Source organism: Chlamydomonas reinhardtii, chromosome 8 (genome assembly GCF_000002595.2).
Source record: "Chlamydomonas reinhardtii strain CC-503 cw92 mt+ chromosome 8, whole genome shotgun sequence".
Taxonomy (NCBI): domain Eukaryota; kingdom Viridiplantae; phylum Chlorophyta; class Chlorophyceae; order Chlamydomonadales; family Chlamydomonadaceae; genus Chlamydomonas; species Chlamydomonas reinhardtii.
In genome coordinates, this window is record NC_057011.1 from 3501410 (window position 1) to 3527786 (window position 26377).

The following is a 26377-nucleotide window of genomic DNA, read 5'->3' on the forward strand; positions in this document are numbered from 1 at the left end:
GACTCCATACGCAACAATGAAGCGAACTACAGACGCAATATTTCATGGCAAGATCAATACGGGCAATCTCTTACACAAGTCGTCGAGTTTGAGCCCAGGTGAGAAGAACAGTTCAGCCCACACATGGCGAACGGGCCGCGTTCAGGGCACATCTCATTCGATGCTGCGTGAACTCTCTATGCATGCGGGCGATGGGGCCATGTGCGGCTGAGCGCGTGCAGTGCACGCAGGCCGGTTCAGTGCGCGCTTCTTGCCCGCTTCGTCGGACTCCACCTTTTCCCACCTTACCGCCCGCCGACGCGTGCTGCCCTGTGCCGCGCAGTGAGCACGCTGACAGCGAATACGACGACCTCGAAGCGGAGAGGGGCTGCTGCGTGGTCATGTAGCGGCTGAGCAGGCCGTGGGCTCGGGGCCACCCGCTGCGCAGGCGGCAGGAGGCGCGGCATGATGGCAGCAGGGGCCGGCGCCGCCTGGTGCTGGCAGGACAGGGCTGGGCGGCGCGTTGCTGGGGGCGCAGGCCATGCGGCAGTGCAGGCGCGGTAGCGTGCAGTCCTGCAGCCGCATCCGCCTGCCGCTGCGAACCCAGCAGCCATTGCGGCAGCAGCAGCAGCTGCAGGGTGCTGCAGGGTGCAGGGTACAGTCATGGCACACGCAGAGGGTGTCAGCTGCTGTGGCGCAGCGCTGCATAAAGCGGGCGGCTCCGCGGGCGGCTGCGCGGGCACGTGCGGTGTGGTGCCGGGCGGTGCGGATGCGAACTGGAGGCGGCGGCTGTCGGGGCTGCTGCCGCAGGCGCTGCCTGGGCTTCCCTCCTGCTGCACTGGCGCTGTCATGGCAGATGCAGTGGATGAGAGTGTATGCAGGCTGCGGACTGCATTCATGCAGCGTGTAAAGCGTGTGATGTGATTTGGGTTGGCCGTGTGTGCGTGCGTGTGGCTGCTGCGGTATGGAAATGCGCGAATGGGATGTGGGTTGGGGGATTTGGGGTTTGGGCGGCATTGCGGGACGCACCGCAGAGGAGTGATTTGCCCTCGGTCGATTTTCCTTAGCCGGGCGACATGCGGGGCATGCGAGTGTAGGGTGACGTTGCTCCACGGCAAAGCTTAAGGCTCAGGGCAGGACGCGCCGCGCTGTTGTGCAGGTATGCGTGTAAAGTGAGACGGGAACGGCAAGCTGGGTCGTTGGTTGTGTTTCGGACTTGTCGAATGCGCTGTGCCGATGCTCTGTGCCGCACACACGCCGTCTCGGCGCTCTCATTGGGTCGTCTGGTTTCGTGCGGATCTCGTGCGGCAGCTGATGGGCGATTCGTATGAGCTACCGTATCATTCTCAATGATGGGCTGGCTGTTGGGTTGCATGGTGGGGCATGTGCCAGCTTAGGTGGAGTCGCGAGGCTGAGGACGTGAGGACCACCCAACCCAGGCTGGCTGCTGGACAGCGCCCACAACTACGGTATGTGCTGCTGCCCGAGGGGCCGCCAGGGCAGCTGCGGGCGCGCACTGGCGCCTTGCTGCCGAAGACTGCCCATGCATACCTGCGGCATTAGTGCTGCACATCGATTGTAATGACTGCATGGCTATGTTGGCGGCAGCAGACGTCACGAACTGCGGCCTCTGCATTCAGGTGGGGGCGTGCAGGCGTGTGGCGTGTTGCAATGCCGCGGTTCGCCGCTGCGGGCGGCTGCAGTGCTGGGGCGCGTTGACAGGGAGCCTACTAGTTGAGCAAGGTGTGCGTGAAACGGCGCGCGCTGCAGGCAGGTGGCTTCGTGAAACGTTGTGGCAGGAGACGCTGTAAGCCGCATGGCAGGCAGGACCGCAGTGCGCCAGCAGGGCGCTATGCGCGCAGGTGTGTGAGGACAGCCCGCAGCATCAGGGATCAAGCCGGCACAACAGAGTTGCACGGGACTTGGTCGCGTCCCGCATGCCCGCTCCATTTGCGCTTCAGCTGGTGCAACTGTGGAACCCGCTGCGCACAACCACAGCCTGGGTCGCTCAGCGCGCGGACGCGCGGTACGGTATCAGGGCCATGACCAGGATGCAGACAACAAACGACAACAGCCAACCGCTCAGCAAGGCCAGCCGCGCGCTCACGCACTGCCGTTGCGAATTGTTTGCTGTCGACTGGGAATCAGCGCACCCTACGAGACTTCACAAACCTGCCTTGACCCTGTCCCATAGCACAGCCAGCCGCTCGGCCACGCCATTCCATTACACCGGCCTCTGCGGCCAGCCCACCGTCGAGTGCTCCTCTGACTGATCCCTGCGTCTGCACTGTGGGTTCGGCTAGGGCCACTCCAGCGTTTCCCGGGGTTTCTCAGGCCGCATGCACCACTTTCAGACAACACATGGAACTCCAAGACTGCCCTATTTGGCGGCACCATTTGGTGATTTGGCCTTGCACCGCCGTTGTCAGGCTTGCCAATGGCAACATGAAATGGCTGAGGCTCTGAGCATACGCGCGCGCTGTGGTTTGCCATCGCACCCAACCACACAGTCGCTATCCTGTGCCGTGCCAAGCCACCCCATGCCACGCTATTGCCCGTCACCGCCACTGCCGCCACCACCTCCGCCGCCGCCGCCGCCGCCTCACAGCCCCAGCGCCGCCTTCTCAGTCTCGTAGATGACCATGCGGTACAGCTTGATGACGAAGGTCTCGGTGTCGTTGTCCAGCACGGGCGCCAGCTCGGCGTGCAGCTGCTCGGGGCCGGTGCGGTTGCCCAGCAGCTTCACCACGTAGTCCACCAGGGTGGGCTCAGGCACGCCCAGCAGCTGCTCCACCTTGCCCGCCACCCAGCCCTGCGTGTGTGTGTGTGTGTGTGTGTGTGTGTGTGTGTGTGTGTGTGTGTGTGTGTGTGTGTGTGTGTGTGTGTGTGTGTGTGTGTGTGTGTGTGTGTGTGTGTGTGTGTGTGTGTGTGTGCAGGAGTTAACTCTGAACCAATCCCGTAAGGAAACAGTCGCGCTGCAAGGAGAAACTGCAGCCGCATTGGCGAGCTTGTGTGCAGGGGTCACGAAAGCACAAGAAGAAGGTGCGATGAGCACTTGTCGGAACAAAGCACGAACTGAGAGGGCTGCAAGAGCCGAGGTGTCGCGCGGAGAGAGAGCGCTGGACGAACCGGGTTTGGGGGCACGGGCGCTCGGATGACATGGATGCAGGCGTTGGTGCACAACCGGTGAGGACGCAAGGAAGGGCGAAACCTGAGCCCTTACGCCCCCAACCGCCGCCACCACCACCAGCGGCGCCGCCCCCGCGCACCCGGAACTTCTCGCCCATGGTCGCCGCGTTGTAGTGGTCCCACTTGATGGCGTAGGAGAAGACGCCGTCGCGCGCGGTGGGGATGGTATCCATCATCGCCTGCGCCGTACGCAGAGGAGAGCATTGCCAACGAGTTTAATCATGAACAATTATAAAAATGTTGCGTACACAAGCGGCGTCAATTACATGATATCGGCACCGAAAGGAATGGCAAAGGCTGCGGCTCCCACCTTGAGTGCGGCCTTGGGGTCGGCCGGCGGCGGCGCGCCGCCGCCCGGCCGCCCGGAGGCGCCTGGCGGGCCGCCCGCCGGCGCATCCGACACGGCCGCCAGCTCCTCTTCACTGTAGCGAATGGGTTTCTGCGGAGGGTGGGGCGGGGATTGCGAGGTTAGGGCGCAGTGGGAACAAGGCAGGTGGTGGGGTGGGAAGCGCTGACATTTATGATTAGCAGGTCCAGGCCTTCAGACCGCCCAGTACCAACACCGGGGGGTGACGCCCGATCCAGTCCCATGTCCCCAAGCGGCCTCGACCCGCCCGCCCTGCGCCCCGCTCCACTCCCGAAACCCCCCTTCCCGCCCAACAACACGACCTCCTCTGCTCACCAGTTGCCGCTTGTGCGTCGTCTCCTCCTCATCCGCAAACATGGCCGCAAGCGCCGCCGTGTTGCGCATGCCGCCCCGACCCGAGCCAAACGCCACGCGGCCCGCCGGCGGCGGCGCCGCCGGCCCCGTCGAGCCCGACACCACGCCCCCGCCGCCGCCGCTGCCGCCTCGCCCCGGCGACTCACTGCCCGCCCTCGCCGACCCGTGCGGCTCCGACTTTACGGATGGGTAGGGGAACTGCGCCGGCGTCGGCGCCACCGGCGCGCGCGCCGCCGCCAGCATGGCCTGGTAGATGGGGTCGTTCGTGTCCACCTCGGGCTCCTGCTTAGGCGGCTCCTCTTTAGGCGCGCGGCTCTCCGCCTTGAGCAGGTGCGGCGGCACCGCCGGCGTCTCCTGCACGCCGCTGGCGGCGGGGCCGGGCGTCACCTCGCGCGCGCTGGCCTCCGCGGCGGCGGCGCGGCGCGCGGCGGCGCGGCGCTCCTCTTCCCGCGCTTCGCGCTGGCGGTCGATGTCGTCTTCCTCCTCCTCCTCCAGTCGGCGCTTCCGCCGCTCCATGGACTTGCGGCTGCAGGGAGGGGCAGATGACGGCGGGGAGGGGCCATTGTTGTTGCGTGCTGTTGTATTATTGCTGTGCCCCAGTGTTCAGTGTCTGCTATGCGGTACGCCGTGTGGGACACACTTATTTCGCCCTCCAAGCCCCCCAAGCCCCACGCCATCCCGCGCATCCACCGGTGCACGCTTGCACGCACGTGCCCCGAGGACCCCCTCCCTACAACACACACATACACCAACAGATGTGCCACCCGCCCTGCCCCTCCCAGCTCCCCCCCCCCGCCCCTCCCCCAACCCCCCTCCCCGCCACTCACGTTCCTCCCAGCGGCCTGCGCTCCCAGGGCTCCCGCTCGTCCTCGCTGTCGTACAGCTCCAGGTCGTCGCGCGCGCCCCGCCGCCAGTCCGCCTCGGCCGCAGCACGCCGCTCCCGCTCGCGCTCGCGCACCGCCACGCGCTCCCTGCTCGGGCGGAGCCGAGCCGATTTGCAGATGCAGACGCAGGCAGGTGTGGTGAAGGTGATGGTGGTGGATCGCACGCGATGATGTCGAGTGTGAGGTAGGTGAAGAGGTGGCGAAGAGGTGGTGAAGGGGTGGCAGGAGGCGAGGACGGCCGCGGAGTCGCATGTGGGGAGGGTGGAGGAAAGGGAAAGGGGGAGGCAAGGTGACGCCGGGGAGCAGTGGGCGCGAGGGAGGGCAGTGGGCTGGCTGCGGGCTCCATTGCACAGGTCGGCACAAGGAAGGGCGGCTGGGCGGCGCTCAGCGCAGCTCCTCACTGGCTGCCTCTCCAGGTGGTCCAAGGCACATGCACAAACGCATTCACAAAACACATACGCACAGCCTCCTATCACCCAGCTAGCTGCTTGGAACCCGCGCCAGGCGCTCTGGCGGGCTTGACCTCCACCATCCATACCGGTGGACCCTTACTAAAACCACCACCGGGCCGCCTCCGGCCTGGCGCCGCATGGAGCAGCCGCAGCCGCAGTGGCAGCGGCAGCCGCAGCCGAAGCGGCAGCCGCAGTGCCAGCAGGATGTTGGGAGGCAGCGGAGCAGTGCATGACGACTGTGTGTGTGTGTGCCGAGGCGGCGGCCGCAGGGTGGCAGCGTGCGAACACGAGCGCACGCTGTCCCTCTTGTGCGAGCAGTGCGGTGCGCGGCGTGGTGCGCCGGGAACGCGTGAGAGTGTGAGTGCGAGCATGTGGGTGTCAGATGCAGGCAAGAGTGCGTGGGTATGTGTGTGTGTGGCCCCGTGGCGGCTGGAGGGAGGAGCGGCAGCCGTTGACACGAGCAACGGCTGCCGCTGAACACACCGTCCCGCCCGCAGTGCCCCCCATTTGCCCCTGACGTCTACACCATATGCCCCGCCCCCTCACCCGGCCCCGCTGCTACTGCTACTGCTACTGCTACTGCCCTTTTGTGGCTGCTTTACGCCTACGCCCCCTCCAGCTCCTTACCTCCCATGTGCGCTACGACACATGATGCATCATTCACGGGCTGCTACGTGAGGGCGCTGCTGAGGCTGAGGCTGAGGCCCGCTGCTGCACCCGCAACCCCCGCCACGGACCACGCCTGCGGGTGTGCGGGCGGTGTGGGGGTGCTGCAGGCAGCAGCACGGACGCCGCCCCTTTCTGGAACCCCGCCCCTCTTCCAGGGCCTCTCCGTCTTTCCCTTTCTCTTGGCAGCACCAAAGCCCATCACGCACTAGGATCCAACCCAGCTCAGCTGCTGGCAGCAACGCCGACAGGCACAGCTGGGGTACCCGCGTGCGCGCATGCCGTTGATCGCATGCAGTGCGGCCGCCCGGTGGGCTGCGACCCACCCCCACAGCGTTTCCGCCCCGCCCTTTCCTCCACCACGTGCTCCTCTCCCTAGTGCGGTGCGGCACCTCTGGACGCACCTCTCGTATCGCTCCCATTCCCTCAGCCGCGCCTCGTACTTGGCGTCCAGCTCGCGCCGCCGCTCGTCATCCTTGCGCCGCTCCGCCTCCGCCTCGCGAGCCCATTCGCGCTCGCGGTCGCGCTGCGTGCGGGAGGAGAGGGAAACAATAGTATGGCTAGGTAAGAGGATGGCGACATGGCTGGTTGGGCGAGAGTTGGACTAGAATGCAGTGAAAGCAAAGCACGTGGCGGCTGGAAGTGACAGACGGCTGCCGCCGCCTTGAACACACTCGCAGGCATCCCGCAGTCGCCTTCCGTCCTGCCGCCTCCGCCCGGCCCCCTCCGCCCTCTCACCTCGCGCTCCCGCTCCCGCTCGCCTTCACGGTCCCGCTCACGGCCCAAGCCCTTGCCGCCGCTGCCCGGCGTCGCGCCGCCGGCTCCGCCCAGCTGCGCGAGGAAATCGTTCGCCGCCTGCGCCGCGCTGCCGCCGCCGCCAGGCAGCGGTGGCGGCGGTGGCAGTTTCCCCCGCGTCTTCTCCTCCCGCTCCGACACCACACTCATCACCACCTCCAGCACGCGGTTGTCCGCCGCCGCGTCCTCATCCGCCTCGCCGTCCTCGCCCTCCTCCCTCCCGTCCGCGCCCCCACCGCCGCCGCCGCCCTCCGCGCCCGGCGCCTCGCCGCCCGCCGCCGCCGCGGCCTCCGCCGCGGCCTTGTCCGCCGCGGCCCTGGCCTTGCGCTCCGCCTTCTCCGCCGCCTTCTGCGCCTCGTACTGCTCCGTGTACTTCTGCGTGGCGGCGTTACATTTGAGCAGCAGCTCGCTGCCATCCAGCTTGAGGCCGTTCAGCAGCCGCATGGCTCGCAGCACGCCCTCCGCGTCCTCGAACTCGCAGAAGCCAAAGCCCTTGGGCTGCTTGGTGTCCGGGTCCACCTGCCGCTTCCAGGACTTGACACGGCCGCAGGCGTCCAGCAGGTCGCGCACCACCTCGTCCGGCACGGAGCCGGCGATCTTGCCCACATACACCGTGGTGCTCTTCTCAGCGATGGAGGGCGGCACGTACACTGCGGGCCGGGCATGGAGGCGCGTGCGTGTGTGTGTGTGTGTGTGTGTGTGTGTGTGTGTGGATGGCGCGCAAGTGAGTTTGTGTCAACGGCGAACAGGAAGAGCGTGGCTGTGTGGGTGGCTAGGAAGGCGAGGTGAGCGCGAGGTGAGGGGGTAGGAGGCGCGCGGCAGGCGGCCCGCTGTTGCGGCCGCGAAGGACACGCTCGGGCCATGCGCCGCGCGCACCCTGCACTGGCGTGTTGCCGGCGTGGCCCCGACAGCCGTTGCCACCACGCTCTCACCTGACTTGGCTAGCGCGCTGGCACCGCCCATGCCTGGGCGGCCAGGGCCGCCGAGGGGCATGCCGGGACCGGGTCCACCGGGAGGGGGTCGCAGGCCTGGCAAGTTGCCCATACCCCCCGGCATGCCGCCTGGCATAGGTCCCTGCATACCAGGCATCCCACCCATCAACATGGGGGGTCGCATACCTGCGAAGCACGTGAGGGGAACTGGCCCGATTGAGTGCTGCTAAGGGTTGCGCTGAGCCTTGCTCCCGACCCTAGTCGGCGTTATATAGACATGATTCATACATACTGCGCAAAACGAGGCTGATCTGGTTTGCCTGAGCCGTGCGCGCACCGACAAAGTCAATTCGCTGTGCGCTCGCGCTCACCGAACGGCATCGGCTGTCCTGGGAATCCCATGCCTCCTGGAGGCATTCCTGGTCTAAAACCTCCAAAAGGCGGAAAGCCTGGCGGCCCGCTCATGGTCACTTCGCTACTCCAGATGCTGCGTTTTCCGTGCCCGGGAAGGTAGGGTGGTGTGGCTATGGAAGCTCTACAGATTTGGAAAAAACAGCACACAAACAGAGCAGGGATACATCGACAATGGCACTCACCGTGTTTCGTGCCCAGGGCAATGAGCCGCCAATGAGACCAACGTCGGGCGGCAAGACACCCTGTGTGTAGGGGGCGCACCTGGGCAAACCTCTGTCAAGCTGCCAATAGCTCAGCACGTTGCTTGGTTGCTGAGCAACCGAGTTGCTTTCTGATACACAAGGACGCCACTCGCGCCCATTATGCCTCGTGCAGCAGTCATCACGATAAAATGATCCCGTCCCCAGTCCGGCGACCACCAGGCGTGCCACCCCGTGCCGTCACCAGTTCACCACCCCGACCGCTGCCGCAACCTCAGCTGCCCCCAAGCACGCGCCCCCAGCCTGCTGCCGGCCGCCCGCACACCGCCACTCTCGGAGCCCCTCCACGCCTCTCTGCACCAAACCTACACCCGTTGCCAGCACTGCGCAGCCCTCGTCTCCACGCCCGCCTCAGCTCTCTTCCTCCACTCTGCCAACTCTCTCCACACTCTCTCTACACACGCTCTCTACACACGCTCTCTCCAATCTCTCCTCTTCAGTCGTCGTAATCCAAGCCCCCCAGCCCCATCTCGTCATCCTCCGTAGTCCCCTTGAGCAGCCGCAGCGACGGCCCCTCGTCACCGCCGTCTTTCTTCTTCTTCTTCTTTTCCTCCTGCTGCTGTTGCTTCTTCTTCTTCATCTTAAACTGCGACGCCCGAAGCGACTCGACCGTTTCGAGGTCGGAGCCGTCCTTGGCGCCGCCCCGCTCCGCCTTACTGTCGCCGGCCCCTTTGCCCGCTTCCCCTTTCTCCTGCTTGGCGCCCCCACCCTCGCCGTCGCCGTCGCCACTGCTCTTCCCGCCTTCTGCTTCCTCCTCCTCCTCCTCCCCCTCCTCCTCCTCCTGGCCATCGCCGCCTTGCCGCATGCCCCTGGCGGACTCGTCCTCAAGCTTGCCCTGTCCAGGAGGGAACCCAGCATTGGGGTTGTGTGTTGTAAACACCAGCCCAGGAGGAGGGGTGTGAATCCCAGCCCAAACTAAACCAAACCAAGCGGAGCAAAGGCAGAGGCGGAGGGGTGTCGGGGTTGGCTGGGCGCGGGCGCTGCCAAGGCAGGACCCGCAGCCGTCTGCCCGCCCGCCCGCCCGCCCGCCTGTGACAGCGTGCGAGCGACAATGCCACCCAAGCCCCGCAAACCGACACAAACCGTACACGCACGCACGCAATATTCACACGGCCCTGCTTTCCCCTGCACACACACGCACACACACACACACACACGCACACACACAAACACACAACACACACACCTGGGTGTATCCCTCCGGGATTTCAAAGAACGAGTCGTCCGGCGCCGGTGCGCTGTGCGGCCCCCCGCCGTTGTCCTTGCCGCCCTTGCCCTTGCCGCCTGACGCCGCTGCTGCTGCTGCTGCTGCTGCTGCTGCAGCTGCTGCCGGCACCCCGCTGCCTACGTTGCTGCCGCTGCTGCTGTCGAGCAGTGTGAACTGTTTGAAGCTGAGCATCATGTACACCGTGAGCAGCAGCGGGATCTGGACCTGTGGGCGTGGGTGTGTACAGGGGGTTGCAGTCACTATTAGTTATAAGTGTAGCCAAGCACAGTGTGTGTGGACGTGTACGGTATTGAGAGTCGAAGATGGTGATGGGGGCAGGCCGCACACGTGACTAGGCACGAGTCATACGGCCTGCAGCATCTCCCTCCTCCCCTTTCTCACTCCCCTCTCTCCCTCCCCTCTCTCCCCTTCTCCCCCCTCGCGTTCACCTTGACTGGGAACATGTCCAGGTCGCCGTACTTGCGCATGAAGCGAGCCACCTTGGCGAACGCCTTGTTGGCGGTGCCCACAACCTCCAGCAGCGGAAGCAGCTGCGGAGGGAGCGGGGCAGGGGGCAGGCAGGGGGGCGGGGGTTACAGTCATGATTGATTAAGAAGTGAAGGCGTAGGCAGGGGGGGAGGGGTTGTAGATACCAGCCCACAGTCAACCGAACCCAATGAAGTAGAGCGAGGATGACAGGCAGAGGCGGCATGTTGCAAGGGCGGAAGAGGGGTTGCGGGAGGGGGCAGCAGACGAGGGGGTGCGGGGCGGTGGTCACACACGCCCAAACACACGCCCAAACACACAACACTCGGGTATCCGTTAGTACCGGTAACTGCGACGCCATCTGGGCGGGCTTCGTTGTTTTCTTACGCACGCAACCAAACACGCGCACCTGGTTGAGGCTGATGGGGAAGGACTCCGCCATCCAGCACCGCCCCGTTATCTTGCGGCTCTTCTTCACAACCGCGGCACTCACCGCCGGCGCGCCGGAGCCCCCGCCCGCCCCTGCCCCTGTCCCTGTCCCTGCACCCGTCGACGGCGCAGGCGGCGGCGCCGCACCGCCCCCCTCCTTCTTCTTGCCGAAGCCCCAGCTCCCAAACATGCTGCTGCTGCTCCCGCCGCCACCGCTGCTAACCGACGTTTTGCCCACCGTCGATGCCGCCGCCGCCGCCGCGCTGCTGCTGCTGCCTGGCCCCGGTCCCGCGCCGCCGCCCGACCGCCGCGCGGCTGCCGCCGCCGCCTGCTCGTCATCGCCGTCGCCGTCAGCGGCGGCGCCGCCATTGGCCTTGGCGGCATCCGCCGCCACCTGGGCCGCCCACGCTGTGAGGTCCTCCTTCAGCAGTGCGTCCACGTCCATGGCCTTGGCAGCGGAGGCGGCGGCGTCCCCCGCCCCCGCCCCGGTCCCGCCCGTTGACAGCGCCGTCTGTTTGGATGGTGATGCTGCCGGCGGCGGCGGCGGTGGCGACGGTGAGGCGCCGTCGGCGTCTGCCGCCGCCGTCGCATGCACAACCGTGCCGCCGCCGTCGGCGGCGGTGGCGGCGCCGCCGCCGCTTTTCCGCGAGGCTGCGCCGCCGGCACTTTGCATTTTGAACATGCCACTGAAGCCGCTACTGCCGCTGGTCCCCAGCTTTTTCTTGCTGCTACTGCCGTTGCCCTTCTTGCCCTTTGCCCCCTTCTCGCCGTTCCCGTTGGCCTCCGCCAGCTCCGCTGCCGCCAGCTCCGCTGCCGCCCGGTCCAGCTCCTCATCCCCCTCCCCCTCCCCGCCGCCCTGCCCATCCTCTTCATCGTCATCTTCATCCACGTCAATGCGGGGCGCCAGAGCGCGCATGGCGCCCGCGGCGGCGCGCGCCGCCGCCGCCGCCGCCACCGTCGCCGCCCGCTCGTCCTCCGCCTGGGCGGCGGCGGCGGCTATACGTTGGTGCTTGGCGGCCACCGCGGCCTTGGCGGCGGCCTTGGCGGGGTTCATTCCGCGGTCCTGTTTTGTTGAAGGAAAATGTGTAAAAGCAGGTTTAGGGCAGATGCATATTTGTTGCAGACAGCGTGTTTGTGTGTTTGGTGTGGAGCGGGTTTGGCTGTTGGGGTTTAGGGACAATCCGGCGATGCCCATGACGTGGTGGCACACAGCGTGTACAGTACGGCACGTGCTGTACGGCACTAGTCAGGCGCACAGCACTAGTCAGGCGTACGGCAGGCCGCAGGCGGGGGCCCGCACCTTGAGCGACGCGGGGTTGAGCGGGTTGACGGCTGACTCCACCACCTGTGCGTGTTTGTGTATGTGTGTTAGAAAACACCAGGAATGGAAAACGCAAAATGTGTGTTTGTGTGTGTGTGTGTGTGTGTGTGTGTGTGTGTGTGTGTGTGTGTGTGTGTGTGTGTGTGTGTGCGTATGTGCGCGTGCGAGGCGCGGTGTACACTCGCAGTGTACACTCCCACACTCCCCGCAGGCACCCATTGACCCACCCCACCCCTCGAAACCTCACCCAGGAAAACCCCTGCCCCTGCCTTTGCCCATGCCGTCTTCCCCCCCGCACGCCCCCGCCGCCCCGCCACACCCGCCCCCTCACCGGGTCTGGCTCGTACGTGGCGGCTAGGTACTGGTCGAAGGTGGTGGTGGGCGCGAGGCCGTACGGCATCTTGTAGCGCGAGATGGCCACCATGCGGCCTGAGGGGGCAGGACGGCACGGCCCGTGTCACCGTAACCCTCACAGGGCGACACACAAACAACCGCTCCGCCCTTATCAGTCATGGGCAGCTCTCCCCTCCTCCTATTCTTTGTTAGCCTTGTGATGAGGTACGGGTAACAGCGCTGACTCTACAGGGTCCATGACTCCCCGTCCATGGGATGGGTGTATGAGTGCTGATCGCGCACAGACACTTGCCCTCAACGTTCTCCATTCTCCCACCCCTCGGACAACACCGCCCTTCCCTCCCCCCTGCTGGACTCCATGGTCAGCGGTAACGAAGCGCCTGCTGTACCAATGTGCCTGGCTGCAACTTCGCTTCTTCCTGATGAATGATGCATGTAACCCCTGCCACCCCATCGGGTTCGGTTTAATTTGGGCTGGCATCTACACACACACACTACCCGGCCTCGTCCGCCCTACCCGCCGCCTCGTACAGCCGCGTGTTCCAGCCCTCCACCTTCTCGCGGACCTCCTTGCTCAGCCAGCCAGCCACCGGCTTGAAGCGGAAGTCCACAGACTTGAGCTGTGCAGGGGAATGGGTGGGGGGGGGGGAGGAAGGGTGGGGGGGGAGGAAGTGCGGGTGGGGAGTGGGGTGGGCTCGGGATCAATACACACAATTGTCTTCCATGGACGGCTACCCGCTGCCTTACCCCAGTCCCCCCCGTCCTCCCCCGGACGGCCGCTCATTTGGTAACGACTTCATCTGCAGTCTACAGTGCATCCTGTACCTTTTTTCCAAACATCCTTGCAACCCCCCTCCCCCCACCCCCGACACGCACCTTCTTGTGCTGCAGCACCTCTGACGTCATCAGCATGTCCACCTCCGCCTCCAGTGCGGCGCCCTCGTCCACACCCAGCTTCTTGCGCGCGGCTGCAAATGCGGCGCGGGAGGGGGGTTACATTCATGATTAGTTAAGGAAGGGGGGGTGTGTGCAGGGGGTTCTGATGGGTTAGGACTGGGTTTGCAGGCACTGGTAAGACGAGTGGCGACATGCCTTTTGGAGCCCCTGGCCTTGCGGTAATGGTGCGAACAACCCCATCATTCCTATTATTCTACCCACCCTTGACGTCGATCCAGGTTTTCTTGGTGTGGTTTACGAACACGGACTTGGCCTTGTCTCCGGAGGCGTCGTACAGCAGTGAGAAGTGGCCGCGCTTCCAGCCCGGCACCAGGGAGGGGGAGGACTCGTCCACGCCCATCAGGCTGCCGTCCACACGGATGCGGCCGCCCTGTGTGGGAGTGTGTGTGTTAAACATAAACAAACGGAACAAATCCTTTGCACACACGCGCGTGCAGGTGTGTGCGTGTGGGGTGTGTGTCTGTGTGTGTGTGTGCGTGTGTGTGCGTGTGTGTGTGTGTGTGTGTGTGTGTGTGTGTGTGTGTGTGTGTGTGTGTGTGTGTGTGTGTGTGTGTGTGTGTGTGTGTGTGTGTGTGTGTAGACGGAGAGCAACGCAGCAAGGCGGACTGACAACGGGAACATGTGCGTGCGTGTGCGGGGGCAGGTGGGGGGGGGTGTACTTTGTGTAATTGCACGAAATGTCCGGTGATGCATAGGGTTGCCGTGTCCTTGTTGAACTGGGCTAGTCCCCGACTTTGCAACTTGGCGTTTGCACTGCCCTCCTTCCTTACTCGGCCGGTGCCCCCCCTCCTGGGGTCAGAATTGACGACTCGTATGGCCCGTGTTATGCCAGGTTTTGAACTGCCTAACCCCACCCACCCACCCCTCACCTTCTTCCACAGGGTGTAGGTGTCGTGTGGGGCGTACCTCCGCACCAGCGCCCCCACCTGCAGCGGTACATCCATGCTTCATTAAGAAGAAGCAAAGCTGTACCCAGGCACAATGGCACAGCAGGGGGGCCAGCACCAGCCATCCATCCCGTCCCCCGCACCCGCACCCACGCCCTCACCCTCAACCCCACCCCCTCACCCACCCCACCCCCGCCCCGCCCACCCCCCTGCCTCACCCCCGGCATTCCGCTGCCCAGCTCCCACTTGATCTGCAGGCTGAAGTCGGGCAGCTGGGTGCGCAGCAGGCCCAGCAGCGCCGCCTTCTTGGACTTGACCGCCTGGCGCATCTGCGGGGCGGCAGGCGGGGGCGGGGGCAGTAGGCGGGGCGGAGGCAGGGCGAGGCGGGGCGGGGCAGGGCAGGGCAGGGCAGGGCAGGGACAGGGGCAGGGGCAGGGCGGGGCAGGCAGGGTGATAAGGTGGGTAGCGACCGGGTTGAAAGACAAGGTAAGGTGGCTGGCTACCCGCACCGGCACAGCCCCATCCCAGCCCCTCCATATCGTGCCTACCCCCACGCACACACCACAAACCCAGCTTCCGCCCCACCCACTAATGCCTTGAACACTAACCCCCACCCCGCATCCCCCACCCCACATCCTCCCACCCCACATCCCCCCACCCCGCATTCCACCCGCCTGCCCCACCACCCACCTGCCCCAGCCCCGCCTGCCCCACCACCCGCACCTGCGCCACCTCTGCCCGCGCCAGCTGCAGCGCCAGCGGCTTGTCGCCCAGCTCCACCGCCTCCATCAGCGGCACCCAGCCGCGCGCGTTGCGGGGCCCGGCCGGGCAGCCCGCCTCCAGCAGCGCCGCCACACAGGCGGGGCGGCGCCGCATGACCGCAATGTGCAGCGCCTGCGGGGAAGGCGGGAAGGCGGGTGGCGAGGTGAGGGTTTGGGCGGGGGGTTGCAAGGATGTTTGGAAAAGCGGTACTGGATGCACCAGGATATTGGGGGGAGGAGGGCGGGGGGGGGGTCCATGCCTAATAAATAAGACGAGAGGGGGGTTGTAGATACCAGCCCAAACTAAACCAAACCCAATGCAATAGAGCGAGGAGGAGAGCGGGGGTTGCGTGGGGTGGTGAGAAGTCAAAGTGGCACGTTCATGTGACTAATCTTCAGAGGACCGGCACGGCCATTGAAGTGGGTTGGTCGCCAACCTGACCTGTACAAGCTCTGCTATGAAACGCCACCCAACAAAGCGCTCCCCCAGGTCCCCATCCATCCCCGGCCCCCGTGTTGACACCCACCCACCCCCATTCAGGCACCCCACCCCACCCCAGGCACCACCACCAGGGCCGCCTGCGTGGCCCACACACACACACCGCGTTGCCCTGCCCCCCGCGCCACCCAACCCCTACAGGAGAGCGCGCACGCGCACTCACACGCACACGCACCAGCCTGACACGTCTGGAAACGCTGCAACCGCCGCCCGCCACGTCCCCCATGCAGCCTTGGCCCCGTTTAGTCGCAGTGCCACCGTTAACTCGCCCTCTTTACATAGTGTTATTGTACTTAGTGGGCGGGATTTAGGACGCGTGATACCTAGCTTGTCTGCTGCACGCCGCCTCTCTTGTCGCCTTTGCCATTCACCTGCCCGTGACACTTCCTCGCTGCCGCCCTATGCCAATGCTTCCACTTTTGCCTATAGATGAGCTCGACTACGACCAGCGGGCGGGAATCTGGGAATTAGGCGTGCTGGGTAAACGTTGTTTAGCGCGCCCAGGGTGCGGAGCATGGACGCATACAGGTGCATCGCGGGGTCAGGCCGAATGGTCGCCCGTGGGGTTCCAGGCTTATCGCGGGTACGTATGACTACCTGGGCCACGACAGTCACGCGACGCTCGGTAATATGGTGGGTATCGGTAAGTAACTCCGTCGCGTCATTGGGCGGGCTTTCGTTTCGTTTTTTAACACACATATACACACTTGCACACACACACACATACACACACACACACACACACACACACACACACACACACACACACACACACACACACACACACACACACACACACACGCTCACGCGCTCCCCCACCGTGTTGCCCTGCCCGTCCAGCTCCTTGAACTGCTCCTTGCCCAGCCCCGCAGCCAGCCGCCGCACCAGCGCCGTCTGGCCGTTCCAGCAGGCCCTATATGGGGTGGTGGTGGCGGTGGTGGTGGTGGTGGCGAATGGGCATGAACACAGGGGCAGTTGGTCAGGGCTGGTGGACAGAGGTCAAGGAAGGAGTCACACTGAGCGGGAAGTACGGTGCGTGGGAGTGGCAGCCACGAGTTACACCCCAGGGGGTCAGGAGGGCAGGCAAGCCGCAGGTGCGGAACGGCACGCGTGCCCCAGGCACCGAGTGCGCAACGCCCCCTCCTGGTGCTAACACACGTGCCACCTCAGGCTCACTCCCCAAGCCCTCTCCCTCTCCCCCGCGTCGCAGCCCTCTCGCTCCGGCGTGCATCATGCTGGCCCGCGCATGACCCCACCGCGCATGACGCCCCTGCGCGCCCGCACCTGTGCAGTGGGTAGGGCGCCTGCGGCACGCCATCCTCTTCGCTGTTAGCAGAGTCCTTAGCAGCGCCAACCTCGGTCGCCGCGTCGGTGGCCGTGGCTGCGGGGGCACCTGCCGCCGGCTCCGCAGCGGGGGTCACGACTTGGCTATCATCGAAGTCGTCCAGCGCCGAGGCGAAGGACTCCGCATCGCTGTCAGCCATTCTCTGCTGACAGCTACCGTGGATGGGGATGCTGGTTTACGGGCTCGGCATCGTGCGCGGTGCTTGCTTCAACGGATATGACACGCACAAGTCTACGCTTCTTTTCAAGTCTGCGCCCTGTCACACCGTGGTTTTGTTGAAGGGGAGCGCTTTTATTGGCGGTATGAATTTAGGAGTGTCAAGCGAAGGGTGTTCAGACATGTTGCATGATGGATTTTCGCCATGGGTATCCCAGAGGCAAAACTGCACATAGAAAGAATTTGCGGCTTGTAACAACACCAACAGGGCAACTTGCACCGAAGCTTCGCCTGCGCGAGAAGAAGTCCTCCGGTGTGTTTGCGAAGCCTCACCATGCCTAAGCTGAACTAGGCGTTTACGGCACTGCAACATTGCTACAAGAAGCCTTTCACCGTGAATAGGGCTGATAGGAGCTGTTAGAGAGCTTTCGCGAAACACTTTAGCGATTTTGCGGGCAAATGGCGCACCAACGGACTATTCGGATTGCCGTGCTTGGCGATCCTGAAACGGGCAAGACTTCCTTGATCAGCACAGGTGGAGACGGGTTGGAAGGGTTGTTGTCGACTTGCGCAATCCTGCATACCTCGTTCTGGCCTGCCCCTGGCCAAGCCTGCGTGCTCGCTGCTTCTTATGCATGGAAGCATGCCGCTGCTACCGAGCCGGCTTCCCAAACACCGCCCGCCCGCTCACCTTACCGCTCGGCCCGCGCGCAGCTGCAAATGACACGTTCGATGCGCGCCCGGTGCCGACGCTGCCGCCCACGAAGCTGCCGCTTGACTTCACGCCCGAGAAGGTGCCCATCCTGCTGACCGACACGTCGGCGAAGCCGGAGGACGCGCGCGCGCTGGACGCGGTGGTGCGCGAGAGCGACGCCGTGGTGGTGTGCTTTGACCCGAAGAAGCCGTCGACGCTGGAGAGCGTGCGCACCGTGTGGTATCCGCGCGTCCAGGCGCTTAACACCGACATCCCCATCATCCTGGCCTGCTGCAAGGCCGACCGCCTCAGCGACCGCGACAGCCCCAGCATCCGGGAGGTGCGGCGGAACCGGAGGGAGGGGTGGTGCGGAGGGTCAAGAGGGAGGGGAAGGGGCCAGCGGTGCTTTTACCGCCGTGCCTACGAAGCAGCAAGAGAGGGGTGTGTGGAGGGGAGGGGGCTGGGAAGGGGAGAGGTGCTGCTGGTAGGCTAAGCCCCCGCTGCCCCCGCTGTCCCAGCCTGACCATGACCGCTGCCAACTCACCCTCCTTCCTAGCCTGCACGGCACGGTTCCTGCTTCTGTCCACGCCCACTGACCCACTAACCCAACCCCAACCTCGGCGCCCACCCACCCACCCATCCACCCACCCACGCAGCGTGTGGAGCGTGTGGCTCGCGACCTGCCCAACGTGGAGTGCTGCCTCAACTGCTCGTCCAAGTTCAACAAGATGGTGCACGGTGCGGGAGGCGGGGGGCAGCAGGGGTGTGTGTGTGTGTGGAGGGCCGGGTTGCGGCAGGGGTCGGGGAAGGGTGTCGGGGGGCCGAGCTGGGCCTTGAGCTTGGGGCGGGGCGGAGCGGGCTGAGCCGGTGGGATGCAGCTGGGATGAGCTGAGGCAGCGGGGCTGGCGGAGCTGTCTGGACACGCACACACACACACACACACACACACACACACACACACACACACACACACACACACACACACACACACACACACACACACACACACACACACGTGCGGACGAACAGTAATCCCCAGCTACCACAACACACACACACACATCCTGTAATCGCGTAATGTTTTCCTTGTGCTCTTTAACACATCCTGTAACCCACACACGCCGCCACCGCTGCCTGCCCCCCCTGCTGCGCAGACGTGTTCTACTACGCGCTCAAGGCGGTGCTGTACCCGCTGCAGCCGCTGTACGACCGCACCGACCGCGTCATGAGGCAGGCGGCGGTGCGCGCACTCAAGCGCGTGTTCATCGTGTTCGACCAGGACAAGGTGGGGGCTGGCTGGGGGCGGGGGGGTGGGCCAGCTCAAGCTGAAGGGGCTGGGAGGGATGGAGAGAAGGAGAGGGAGAGGGCGGACATGGTAATGCGCAACAAATAGGGGAGAGGAAGATAAGGAAAGCGGCGAGACAGTGGCGGGGTGGACAGGTGGGCGGCAGCACTCGGGGCGGGCAGGGCACCACCCCTCCGCCAGCCTGCCGCATCGCCGCATGTCCCACAGCTGCCCCCACACCCCCCGCAACCTCCGCTTCCACCAACGGGATTGCCTAACGCCTACCATACCCTTACTTACCGAACCATGCATCTAAACCCCGCAACACCCACCCCACCCCCGTCCCCGCCCCGCAGGACGGCACGCTGTCAGATGCCGAGATCAACGCCTTTCAGGTGTGCGACTGTGTGTGTGTGTATGTGTGTGCGTGTGTGTGCGTATGTGTGTGCGTGTGTGTGTGTGTGCGTGTGCGCGTGTGTGTATGTGTGCGTGTGTGTGTGTGTGTGCGTGTGCGTGTGTGTGTGTGCGTGTGCGTGCGTGTGTGTGCGTGTGTGTGTGTGTCTGTGTGTGTGCGACTGGGCGTGTGTGTGTGTGTGTGTGTGCGCGTGTGTGTGTGTATGTGTGCGTGTGTGTGTGTGTGTGTGTGTGTGCGACTGGGCGTGTGTGTGTGTGTGTGTGTGTGTGTGTGTGTGTGTGTGTGTGTGTGTGCGACTGGGCGTGTGTGTGTGTGTGTGTGTGTGTGTGTGTGTGTGTGTGCGACTGGGCGTGTGTGTGTGTGCGTGTGTGTGTGTGTGCGTGTGTGTGTGTGTGTGTGTGTGTGTGAGTGTGAGTGTGCGTGCGTGCGCGTGTGTGTATACGTGTGTATGTGGGGTTTGTGTGTGCTCTTGCCTTTGGGGGTTGGGATGCGGGATCGCTGCATCGGCGGCCCTCCTCTGACTCGCCATGCTCCCATGAAACCCCTGCAGGCCACCTGCTTCGGCATCTCGCTGTCTTCCGAGGAGCTTCGCGGCATCAAGGCGGTGGTGCGGCAGCAGGTGCCGGGCGGCTACACCGACACCGGCCTCACGCTGGAGGGCTTCCTGTTCCTGCAGGTGCGGGGGGGAGCGGAGGGGAGCGCTGAGGGGAGGGCACGCCAGCTCTTGTGCCCCTTCTAACGCTGCCTCCATTCTTCACACAACCCAAACACAACCTGCAAACACGACGCCGCACCCCCTCCCCTGCACAGGGCCTGTTCATTGAGCGCGGGCGGCTGGAGACGGTGTGGCAGGTGCTGCGCCGCTTCGGTGGGTGGCGGCGGCGGCGAAACGGGGCAGGCGGCGAAGCACGAAGGGTGGTAAAGCACGCGGGGTTGCGTTGCAGGGGTGCGGGTTAGCCGTCCATGCACGACGGACAGGGCTGGTGGGCAGGGGGCAGTTGGAAGTCATTTGCAGCAGCTTTGTTCATGCCGCTACACAAGCCCACGACACATACACACACACACACACACACACACACACAAACACACACACACACACACAGCCCGCCCTCCTCTCTGCCGCCTGCACCCCCGCTGTGCCTCCAGGCTACAACGACCAGCTGCGGCTGAGTGACGAGCTGCTGGACCGGGTCAACGTGCACCTGCCGCCCGACCAGGTGGGGAGGAGGAGGGGAGGAGGGGGGAGGCGTGTGGGCGGGGTGGGGGCGTGTGTGTGGGGTGGTGATCGTCGTGTAAATACGAGCCCAAACTAAAGCAAACCAAGCTAAGCTAGTGGAGCACAGGCAAAGAGGGGGCGTGTGAGGGGCGGGGCGTGAACGGTTGTGGACCAGGCCTGTCTTTTGGGAGGGGGGGGGGCGTAAGGGGTCGTGGAGCACTTGTCAGCTTATGTCCTGAGGTGCGGGTCAGGTGCGGCAGTGTTTTTATTTTGGGTAATACCATTACTTTCCGGTAATAAATCCGGAGGTGGGCGTCCGGAGCCGGTAATGAGCGCGCCGAAGGCGCGCCAAAGCCGTTACCGGCCGTAAGGCCGGCTGGGGGCCGGGCGGGGGCGGGGCGGGAGCCGGGCGGGGGCCCAAAGGGCACCGCGTGCCCGTGCTGCATGAGGCCGAAGGCCAGCTTACCGCGAGCTGCTGCCCGCCAGGACCACTAATTACATCCTCTTAGTACTTCTGATAGGAATTGGCGCGAATACTCTAAATGGCTCCAAAGCCGAAGACGATCACTGATTTTCTGACAGTCAAAGCCCGGCCCGAGCCCAAAGCTCTCTATCCTCCCCATATTTCGAGACATCCTAGTACACAGGAAGGGGTTCCCCTACGACGCGGCCCTCAAGCACTGGGAGGACGCGGCGGGTGTGCGTGGCTGGTACAACATGTCGTGATGAGGGCGTAGTTTGACAGAGGTTGTGGTGACACAAGTGCGGGCGTAAAGTGATGATGAAGTGCGGGGTACGGTGTGTTGCTGTAGACTAGCTGAACGCATGGAGGCATGACAGAGCAGAGAAGTATACGCAAGACAGGCAAGGTGCGGGGAAGTCAGATTCAAGCTGGGCAAGTATGGCGACGTCGTTCATGTTTTGTGGGGGGTCTGGGGGGCTGTGCCCCCCAGAAAAGTTTTTGCAGGGTAATGGCTGGAGACTCAGGGCAATAATCTCATTACTCGAATAGTAACCAATCCGCAAACCCTTGTTTTGAAAAAAAAACACTGAGGTGCGGGCATGGCTTTGGGCCGCCCTCCTGCTACAATCCTCCTTCCTCTGTTTCCCCCCTGGGGCTCTGGACGTTGGCATTTCCATGTATTAAACAAGATGGATTGCCACCCCCTTCTCATGCACATCCTCCTTCATCTACTCTGCACTTGATATGCTCCCATCCCCGCCGCCCGTACCGCGTTTACAACCATCTTTGCAACCCCTGCTTTTCTCTCTGGGCCCGGGCACATAACTCCACCTCTGAGCTCGGGCACATAACCCCACCTCCCCCCATGGTCTACCGTCATACCACTTCCTTAATCAACCGTGAAACGCAAACCCCCCTCTCCCCCCAAAAGGTCCTGGAGCTGTCCGACACGGCCGTGGGCTTCCTGCAGCAGCAGTTCCTGCTGTACGACTCACGTGACGAGAACATGCTGAGCTGGGAGCAGCTGCAGGGGCTGTTCAGCACAGCGCCCTGCCTGCCCACCGAGTGGCAGGTGCGGGGCAGGCGGGGGGGGGGCGAGGGGAGGGGAGGGAGGGGAGGGGGGTGGCCGTTCATAGAAAACGAGGTGAATTACAAGTTGGGAGTGCCGACGTCCGGTGGGGGGAGGAGGGGAGGGGAGGGGAGGGTGGGAAGAGCAGAGAGGGGAGGGGGGATGCGGGGCGGCGGGGCGGCGGGCAGGTAGTTACTGTGCATGCAGAGGGAAGGGCAGTGGGGGATGTAGGGCGGGTGGATTACAGTGCGAGCTCCAGCCTCTCCACCACACACACGTCTCTCTCCGTCAAGCCTTTCTCCTCCCCCCCTTCAAACCCCTCTCTGCCCCAGAACGAGCGCGTGAACCGGCTGATGGTGGCGGGCATGTTTGGCGCGGTGCACTCGCTGGAGGGCTTCATCAGCCGCTGGAGGTACTGCGGCCTCACCGACCCGCGGGGCACGCTGGGTGAGTGAGAGGGAGAGGGAGAGCCCCCCTGATGGAGGACTTTGGCACTTCACACTGGGTAATTAACCACTCCGTTCTCTGACCGTAACCACGACCACCCCCGTCTACTATGCTACTGTACCTGCCTACGCCTCTTAATTAATCATGACCGTAACCACCACAACCCCCGTCCAGCCAACCTGCTGTACCTGGGCTTTGAGGGCGCGCCCACGGAGCTGCTGGTGCGCCGGGTGCGGCGGAGGCCGGACAAGAGGCACCGGGAGGAGATGGCGGAGCGGTGAGCAGCAGCGGGAGCGGGACAAGGAACGTGGGGATGCGGGTGGGGGAGGTGGGGCGGAGCGGCGGGGAGTGGAGCGGAGAGGAGGAGTGGGGGTGCGGGGCGGGGGTGCAGGGTGGGGGGGGGGAGCAGCGTGGGGGAGCAGGCACCGGGACTTGAGGCTAGGGGAGGGCGGGCTGCAGACGGAGGCGGCTGGTATACTGTTCCCAATGTTTTTAACCTTACAACCCCCCTTGCTTGCCTTCACTTCTCAATTTGGTAGAGTTAATGGATTGTAAACCCTGCTCGCCTTCACTTCTAGTAAAATCATTATTTGATTGTAAACCCCCCGTTGCTCGTCCCGCAGCAACACGGCTCTGTGCTATGTGTTCGGCGCCGCTGGCAGCGGCAAGTCCACACTGCTGCGGGCGCTGGCGGGCCGCAGGGGGGACGGCGAGGGCGGCGCCGGTGGCTCGGGCGGCGCGGGGGGCTCGGCGGGCGCGGGCGGCGGCAAGGACGGCGGCGGCGGCGGCGCCTTCACGGCGCGCAATAGCGGCACGCCGCCCCTGACGGCGGTGGGCAGCGTGCGGTGCGAGGACGGGCGGGACCGCTGCCTTGCCATGGTGGAGGTGAGCGGCCGCGTGTGTGCGTGTTTTTGGGAGGGGTGGTGGCTTCTAATTGCAAGACGGAGAAATTATGCACGACGGAGTAAATGATGGACATTACTGCCGTAAGTCGTGCTACCAGCGCCTACCTTGGGTCTCGGGTTGCCAGAATTCGGGTTTGTGGTCGAGCACCGGTGCCATGAACTTCCCTGCCCCGCCTCCCCCGCCTCCCTCCCGCTACCGTCTACCACTTTCTTTTAACTAATTATAAATGTGAACCCCTCCCCCGCGCAGGTGTCTGAGGACCTCACCAACGAGCTGCTCACAGCCGCCACCCTGTCCGGCCGCCACCAGCCCCTGGGCACCGCCGCCGCCGGCGCCCACCACATCACACACACCACCGCCCCCTCCTCCACACCCCCGCTCGTGGCCGCCGCAGCCGCCGCGGCCTCCGCCTCCTCCTCCTCAGCCGCCTTGCCCGCGGCCGCTGGCGCGGGCGGCGCCGCCGCCGCGGACTGCAGCGCCTCTGCCTCCAGGCCGCCCACGCCCTCGCCCACGCCCTTCTCGCCCTCGGCCGTGGTCGCGCACTCGCAAGGCGCGGTGTACAGGTGCGGCCGCGTCGCGCGCGGACGAGAGCGGCGGGCAGGGCGTCAGCAGGAGGCAGGAGAACCCAGGCTGTGTGTACCGGGAGTATTGCTGTTGTCGATGTGGAAGAGGGCACGCCTCAGACCACAGAGACCCCAAGCCGCAGCCCTCAAGCCGCACCACAACACGCTTCATCCCTTCCTTCCCCTTCCCCCCCCTCCCCTCCCTCCCCTCCCCTCCCACACCTCCCCTCCCACACCTCCCCTCCCACACCTCCCCTCCTACAATTACCACACATCCACACCTCCCCTCCCACACGTCCGACGCCTCCCCTCCCACACCTCCGACGCCTCCCCTCCCACACTTCCCCGCCGCTCCCTGCCCCCCCCCCCGCAGCCTGCCCGACCTGTCGCGCTGCGACGTGGCGGTGTTCGTGTTCGACTCCACGTCGGCCCAGTCGTTCGCCTGGGCGCAGAGGAGCATGCTCACGCTGTGCAGCCTGCCGGGGTGAGGGCCGAGGGGGCGGGGGGGGGGGGCGGGCGAGGAGGGGAAGCTGTTCATGTAGCGAACGGGGGGGGGCGGGGAGAAGGAGGCGGGGATGTACAGGGGGGGGGGGTTGCAATCATGATTAGTAGCCGTTCACGAGGAGAAAGGAATGACTAGGGGGGTGGGGTTTGTAGATACCAGCCCAAACTGCACCAAACCAAGTTAAACTAGCGGGGCGGGGGTGGGAGGCAGGTGAGGCGCGTGCAAACGGGGTGGAGGGAAGAGAAAGGGCGGGGTTGAGGGGGAAAAGCAGTAGGCCAGGGCAAGGGAGGTCATGTCGCGCGTCAAGTTTCAAGTCTGCAAACCCTCCTCCCTGCCCTCCCCCGTCGGTACTTCATACTTGTGATTTCGTCAATCCCTCCGCTCCCCATGAACGGCTACACCCCGCAACCCCTGATCTGCTCCAACCACTTGTCTACATCTCTTCTCATCACACGGCCATGATTCGTGCAATGGAACCCCCGCCCGACATCGTCGGTAACGCTTCATGTTCCGCAAGATGGTCTACCGTCTACCACTTCCTTAACTAATCATGAATGGAACCCCCGCCCCCCGCAGTTGCGAGTCGCTGCCGGTGGTGCTGGTGGGCACCAAGGACGAGCTGGGCATGAACGAGGAGCTGAGAGGCCGCGTGGCGGCGGCGGCGGCGGACCTGGCGCTGCCCGAGCCGCTGCCGGTGGCGGCGGCGGACGCGGCCAGCCTGGCGGGGGTGTACAGGTGGGGGCGGGGCCGAGGGTTGAGGGGGAGGGGCTGGGGGGCAGCCGTCCGTGGCAGGACGCGAGCGAGTGGCGGGAGGGCCGGTGGCAGAGTGTTCATCTGCCTTGCTGGTTGTGTATGAGCTGGAGAAGCACAATGCGGTCATCAACATGTGTGTGTATTGGTCTGTGTGTATCTGTGCAGGCAAGCCCTGACGGCGGCGTTCCTGGCGCCGGACGCGCACGTGCCCGACACGCCCGCCCGCAAGGCGCGGCGGCTCATGCGGCAACGGCTGGTGCTGGCCGGCGTCACCGCGGCGGCGTTGGGGCTGGGCGGCTACTGCCTCTACTCCTTCCTCCACGCAGACGAGCACGGCAGTGGCAGCAGCGGCGGCAGCGGCACTAGCAGCACCTTCGCCAGCAGGCCTGGCGGCGGCAAGGCCGGCGGTGGCGGAGGAGGCTCGGGGCTGCGTGCGGGTGGCGGCGGCGGGGGCTCGGGCTCGGGTGGGGGTGAGGGCAATGCGCTCAAGGGGCTGTTTGGCGTGTCGTCACTGGGGGACAAGGTGTCAGCGCTGTTCTCTTAGAGAGGGCGGAGGCGCTAGGCAGGAGGAGTGGGAGGAGCGGGAGGCGCCGGTGGAGCGGGAGGAGTGGGAGGAGTGGGAGGAGTGGGAGGGGCAGGTGCAACAGGAGGAGCGGGAGGCGCGCACGTGTGGTGCACGAGGCTGCTGGGGGCCGTGTGTTAGAGGACAGCGCAGGGGCGACGAGACGCGTGTGATGGTAAAACACAAGGGGAAGAGGCCGACATTATGCGGGTGCGTATGTGTATCTCGGCACGTGTCGGCATGCTGTATTTCATGCGTTGGCGTGTCGCCGTTGCCGCGTTTGCAGCTCGCGCCGCTTTCAAAGTGGGCGTGTTTGTTCATGTTGGTCGTCCAGCCCGCCTTGGCAGTCGGTGGGGACTCATCTTGTGACATTCGCGAAACGCAATCGCCGGGAGGTCAAAGGCGGCATCGGCGCACCGGGAAACGCGCACCTCTAGTGCGGCTGTTTTTAGCCGGATGTGCCTGCCTTGCGGGTGCGCGGTGGCCTGGTGGGTGGAGGGGTTTAGCTTGCCTGTCTTGCGGGGTGGTGCTGGCGTGCGCGGTGGAGCAGCATGAGTGCATGGCAATGTAACAGGGCCACGCTGGGGCATGTGCCGCTGCCCGCTGGGCTCCGACTGCCGGGGCTGAGGAAGTGCGGACGCACACAGCCAGCCAGCCAGCAAGCAGGCTGCGAGAGCAATCAGTGGCGAATGGCGGAGTGTCGGCCTGACGTGTCGCACTGGCTGAGAGGCTGTAAGCGGCTGCGACCTGAACCTCGTGCCTGAACCTGGACAGCCCCTGAACTCCTGAAGGCCTCCACGGGTAT

At 64.9% G+C, this 26377-nt stretch overlaps 3 protein-coding genes across 5 annotated transcripts; 1 reads left to right on the forward strand and 2 right to left on the reverse strand.

Moving 5' to 3' along the window:
- Positions 1–2023: 2023 nt before the first annotated feature.
- Positions 2024–8197, reverse strand: CHLRE_08g375084v5 (uncharacterized protein). 2 transcript variants are annotated; one of them, XM_043065152.1, is made up of 10 exons: positions 7990–8197; positions 7619–7804; positions 6630–7336; positions 6296–6417; positions 5890–5967; positions 4717–4860; positions 3851–4415; positions 3479–3607; positions 3249–3347; positions 2024–2791 (listed from the first exon to the last, which is right to left on the reverse strand). In XM_043065152.1, the coding sequence occupies exons 1-10, from the start codon at positions 8033–8035 to the stop codon at positions 2582–2584; spliced, it is 2286 nt and encodes a 761-aa protein (XP_042922153.1). In that variant the 5' UTR covers positions 8036–8197; the 3' UTR covers positions 2024–2581. The 2 variants fall into 2 exon arrangements, with proteins under 2 accessions (XP_042922153.1, XP_001694275.2); XM_001694223.2 differs by lacking the exon at positions 5890–5967.
- A 154-nt stretch (positions 8198–8351) lies between these two features.
- CHLRE_08g375150v5 (uncharacterized protein) lies at positions 8352–16837 on the reverse strand. Its single transcript, XM_043065153.1, has 14 exons — positions 16478–16837; positions 16013–16106; positions 14657–14827; positions 14152–14262; positions 13916–13972; positions 13248–13416; positions 12966–13057; positions 12607–12709; positions 12067–12164; positions 11715–11759; positions 10395–11477; positions 9949–10050; positions 9479–9724; positions 8352–9127 (listed from the first exon to the last, which is right to left on the reverse strand). Exons 1-14 carry the CDS (start codon positions 16675–16677, stop codon positions 8729–8731), a joined length of 2970 nt encoding a protein of 989 aa, XP_042922154.1. The 5' UTR covers positions 16678–16837; the 3' UTR covers positions 8352–8728.
- Positions 16838–16937: 100 nt separating this feature from the next.
- On the forward strand, positions 16938–26320 carry CHLRE_08g375200v5 (uncharacterized protein). Of its 2 annotated transcripts, none has more exons than XM_043065154.1 (16): positions 16938–17229; positions 17409–17728; positions 18045–18126; positions 18543–18673; positions 19030–19068; positions 19639–19764; positions 19899–19956; positions 20235–20305; positions 21699–21839; positions 22169–22283; positions 22458–22560; positions 22907–23168; positions 23439–23752; positions 24126–24236; positions 24834–24992; positions 25176–26320. In XM_043065154.1, the coding sequence occupies exons 1-16, from the start codon at positions 17154–17156 to the stop codon at positions 25552–25554; spliced, it is 2487 nt and encodes an 828-aa protein (XP_042922156.1). In that variant the 5' UTR covers positions 16938–17153; the 3' UTR covers positions 25555–26320. The 2 variants fall into 2 exon arrangements, with proteins under 2 accessions (XP_042922156.1, XP_042922155.1); XM_043065155.1 differs by having other exon boundaries at positions 25176–26155.
- Positions 26321–26377: the final 57 nt, after the last annotated feature.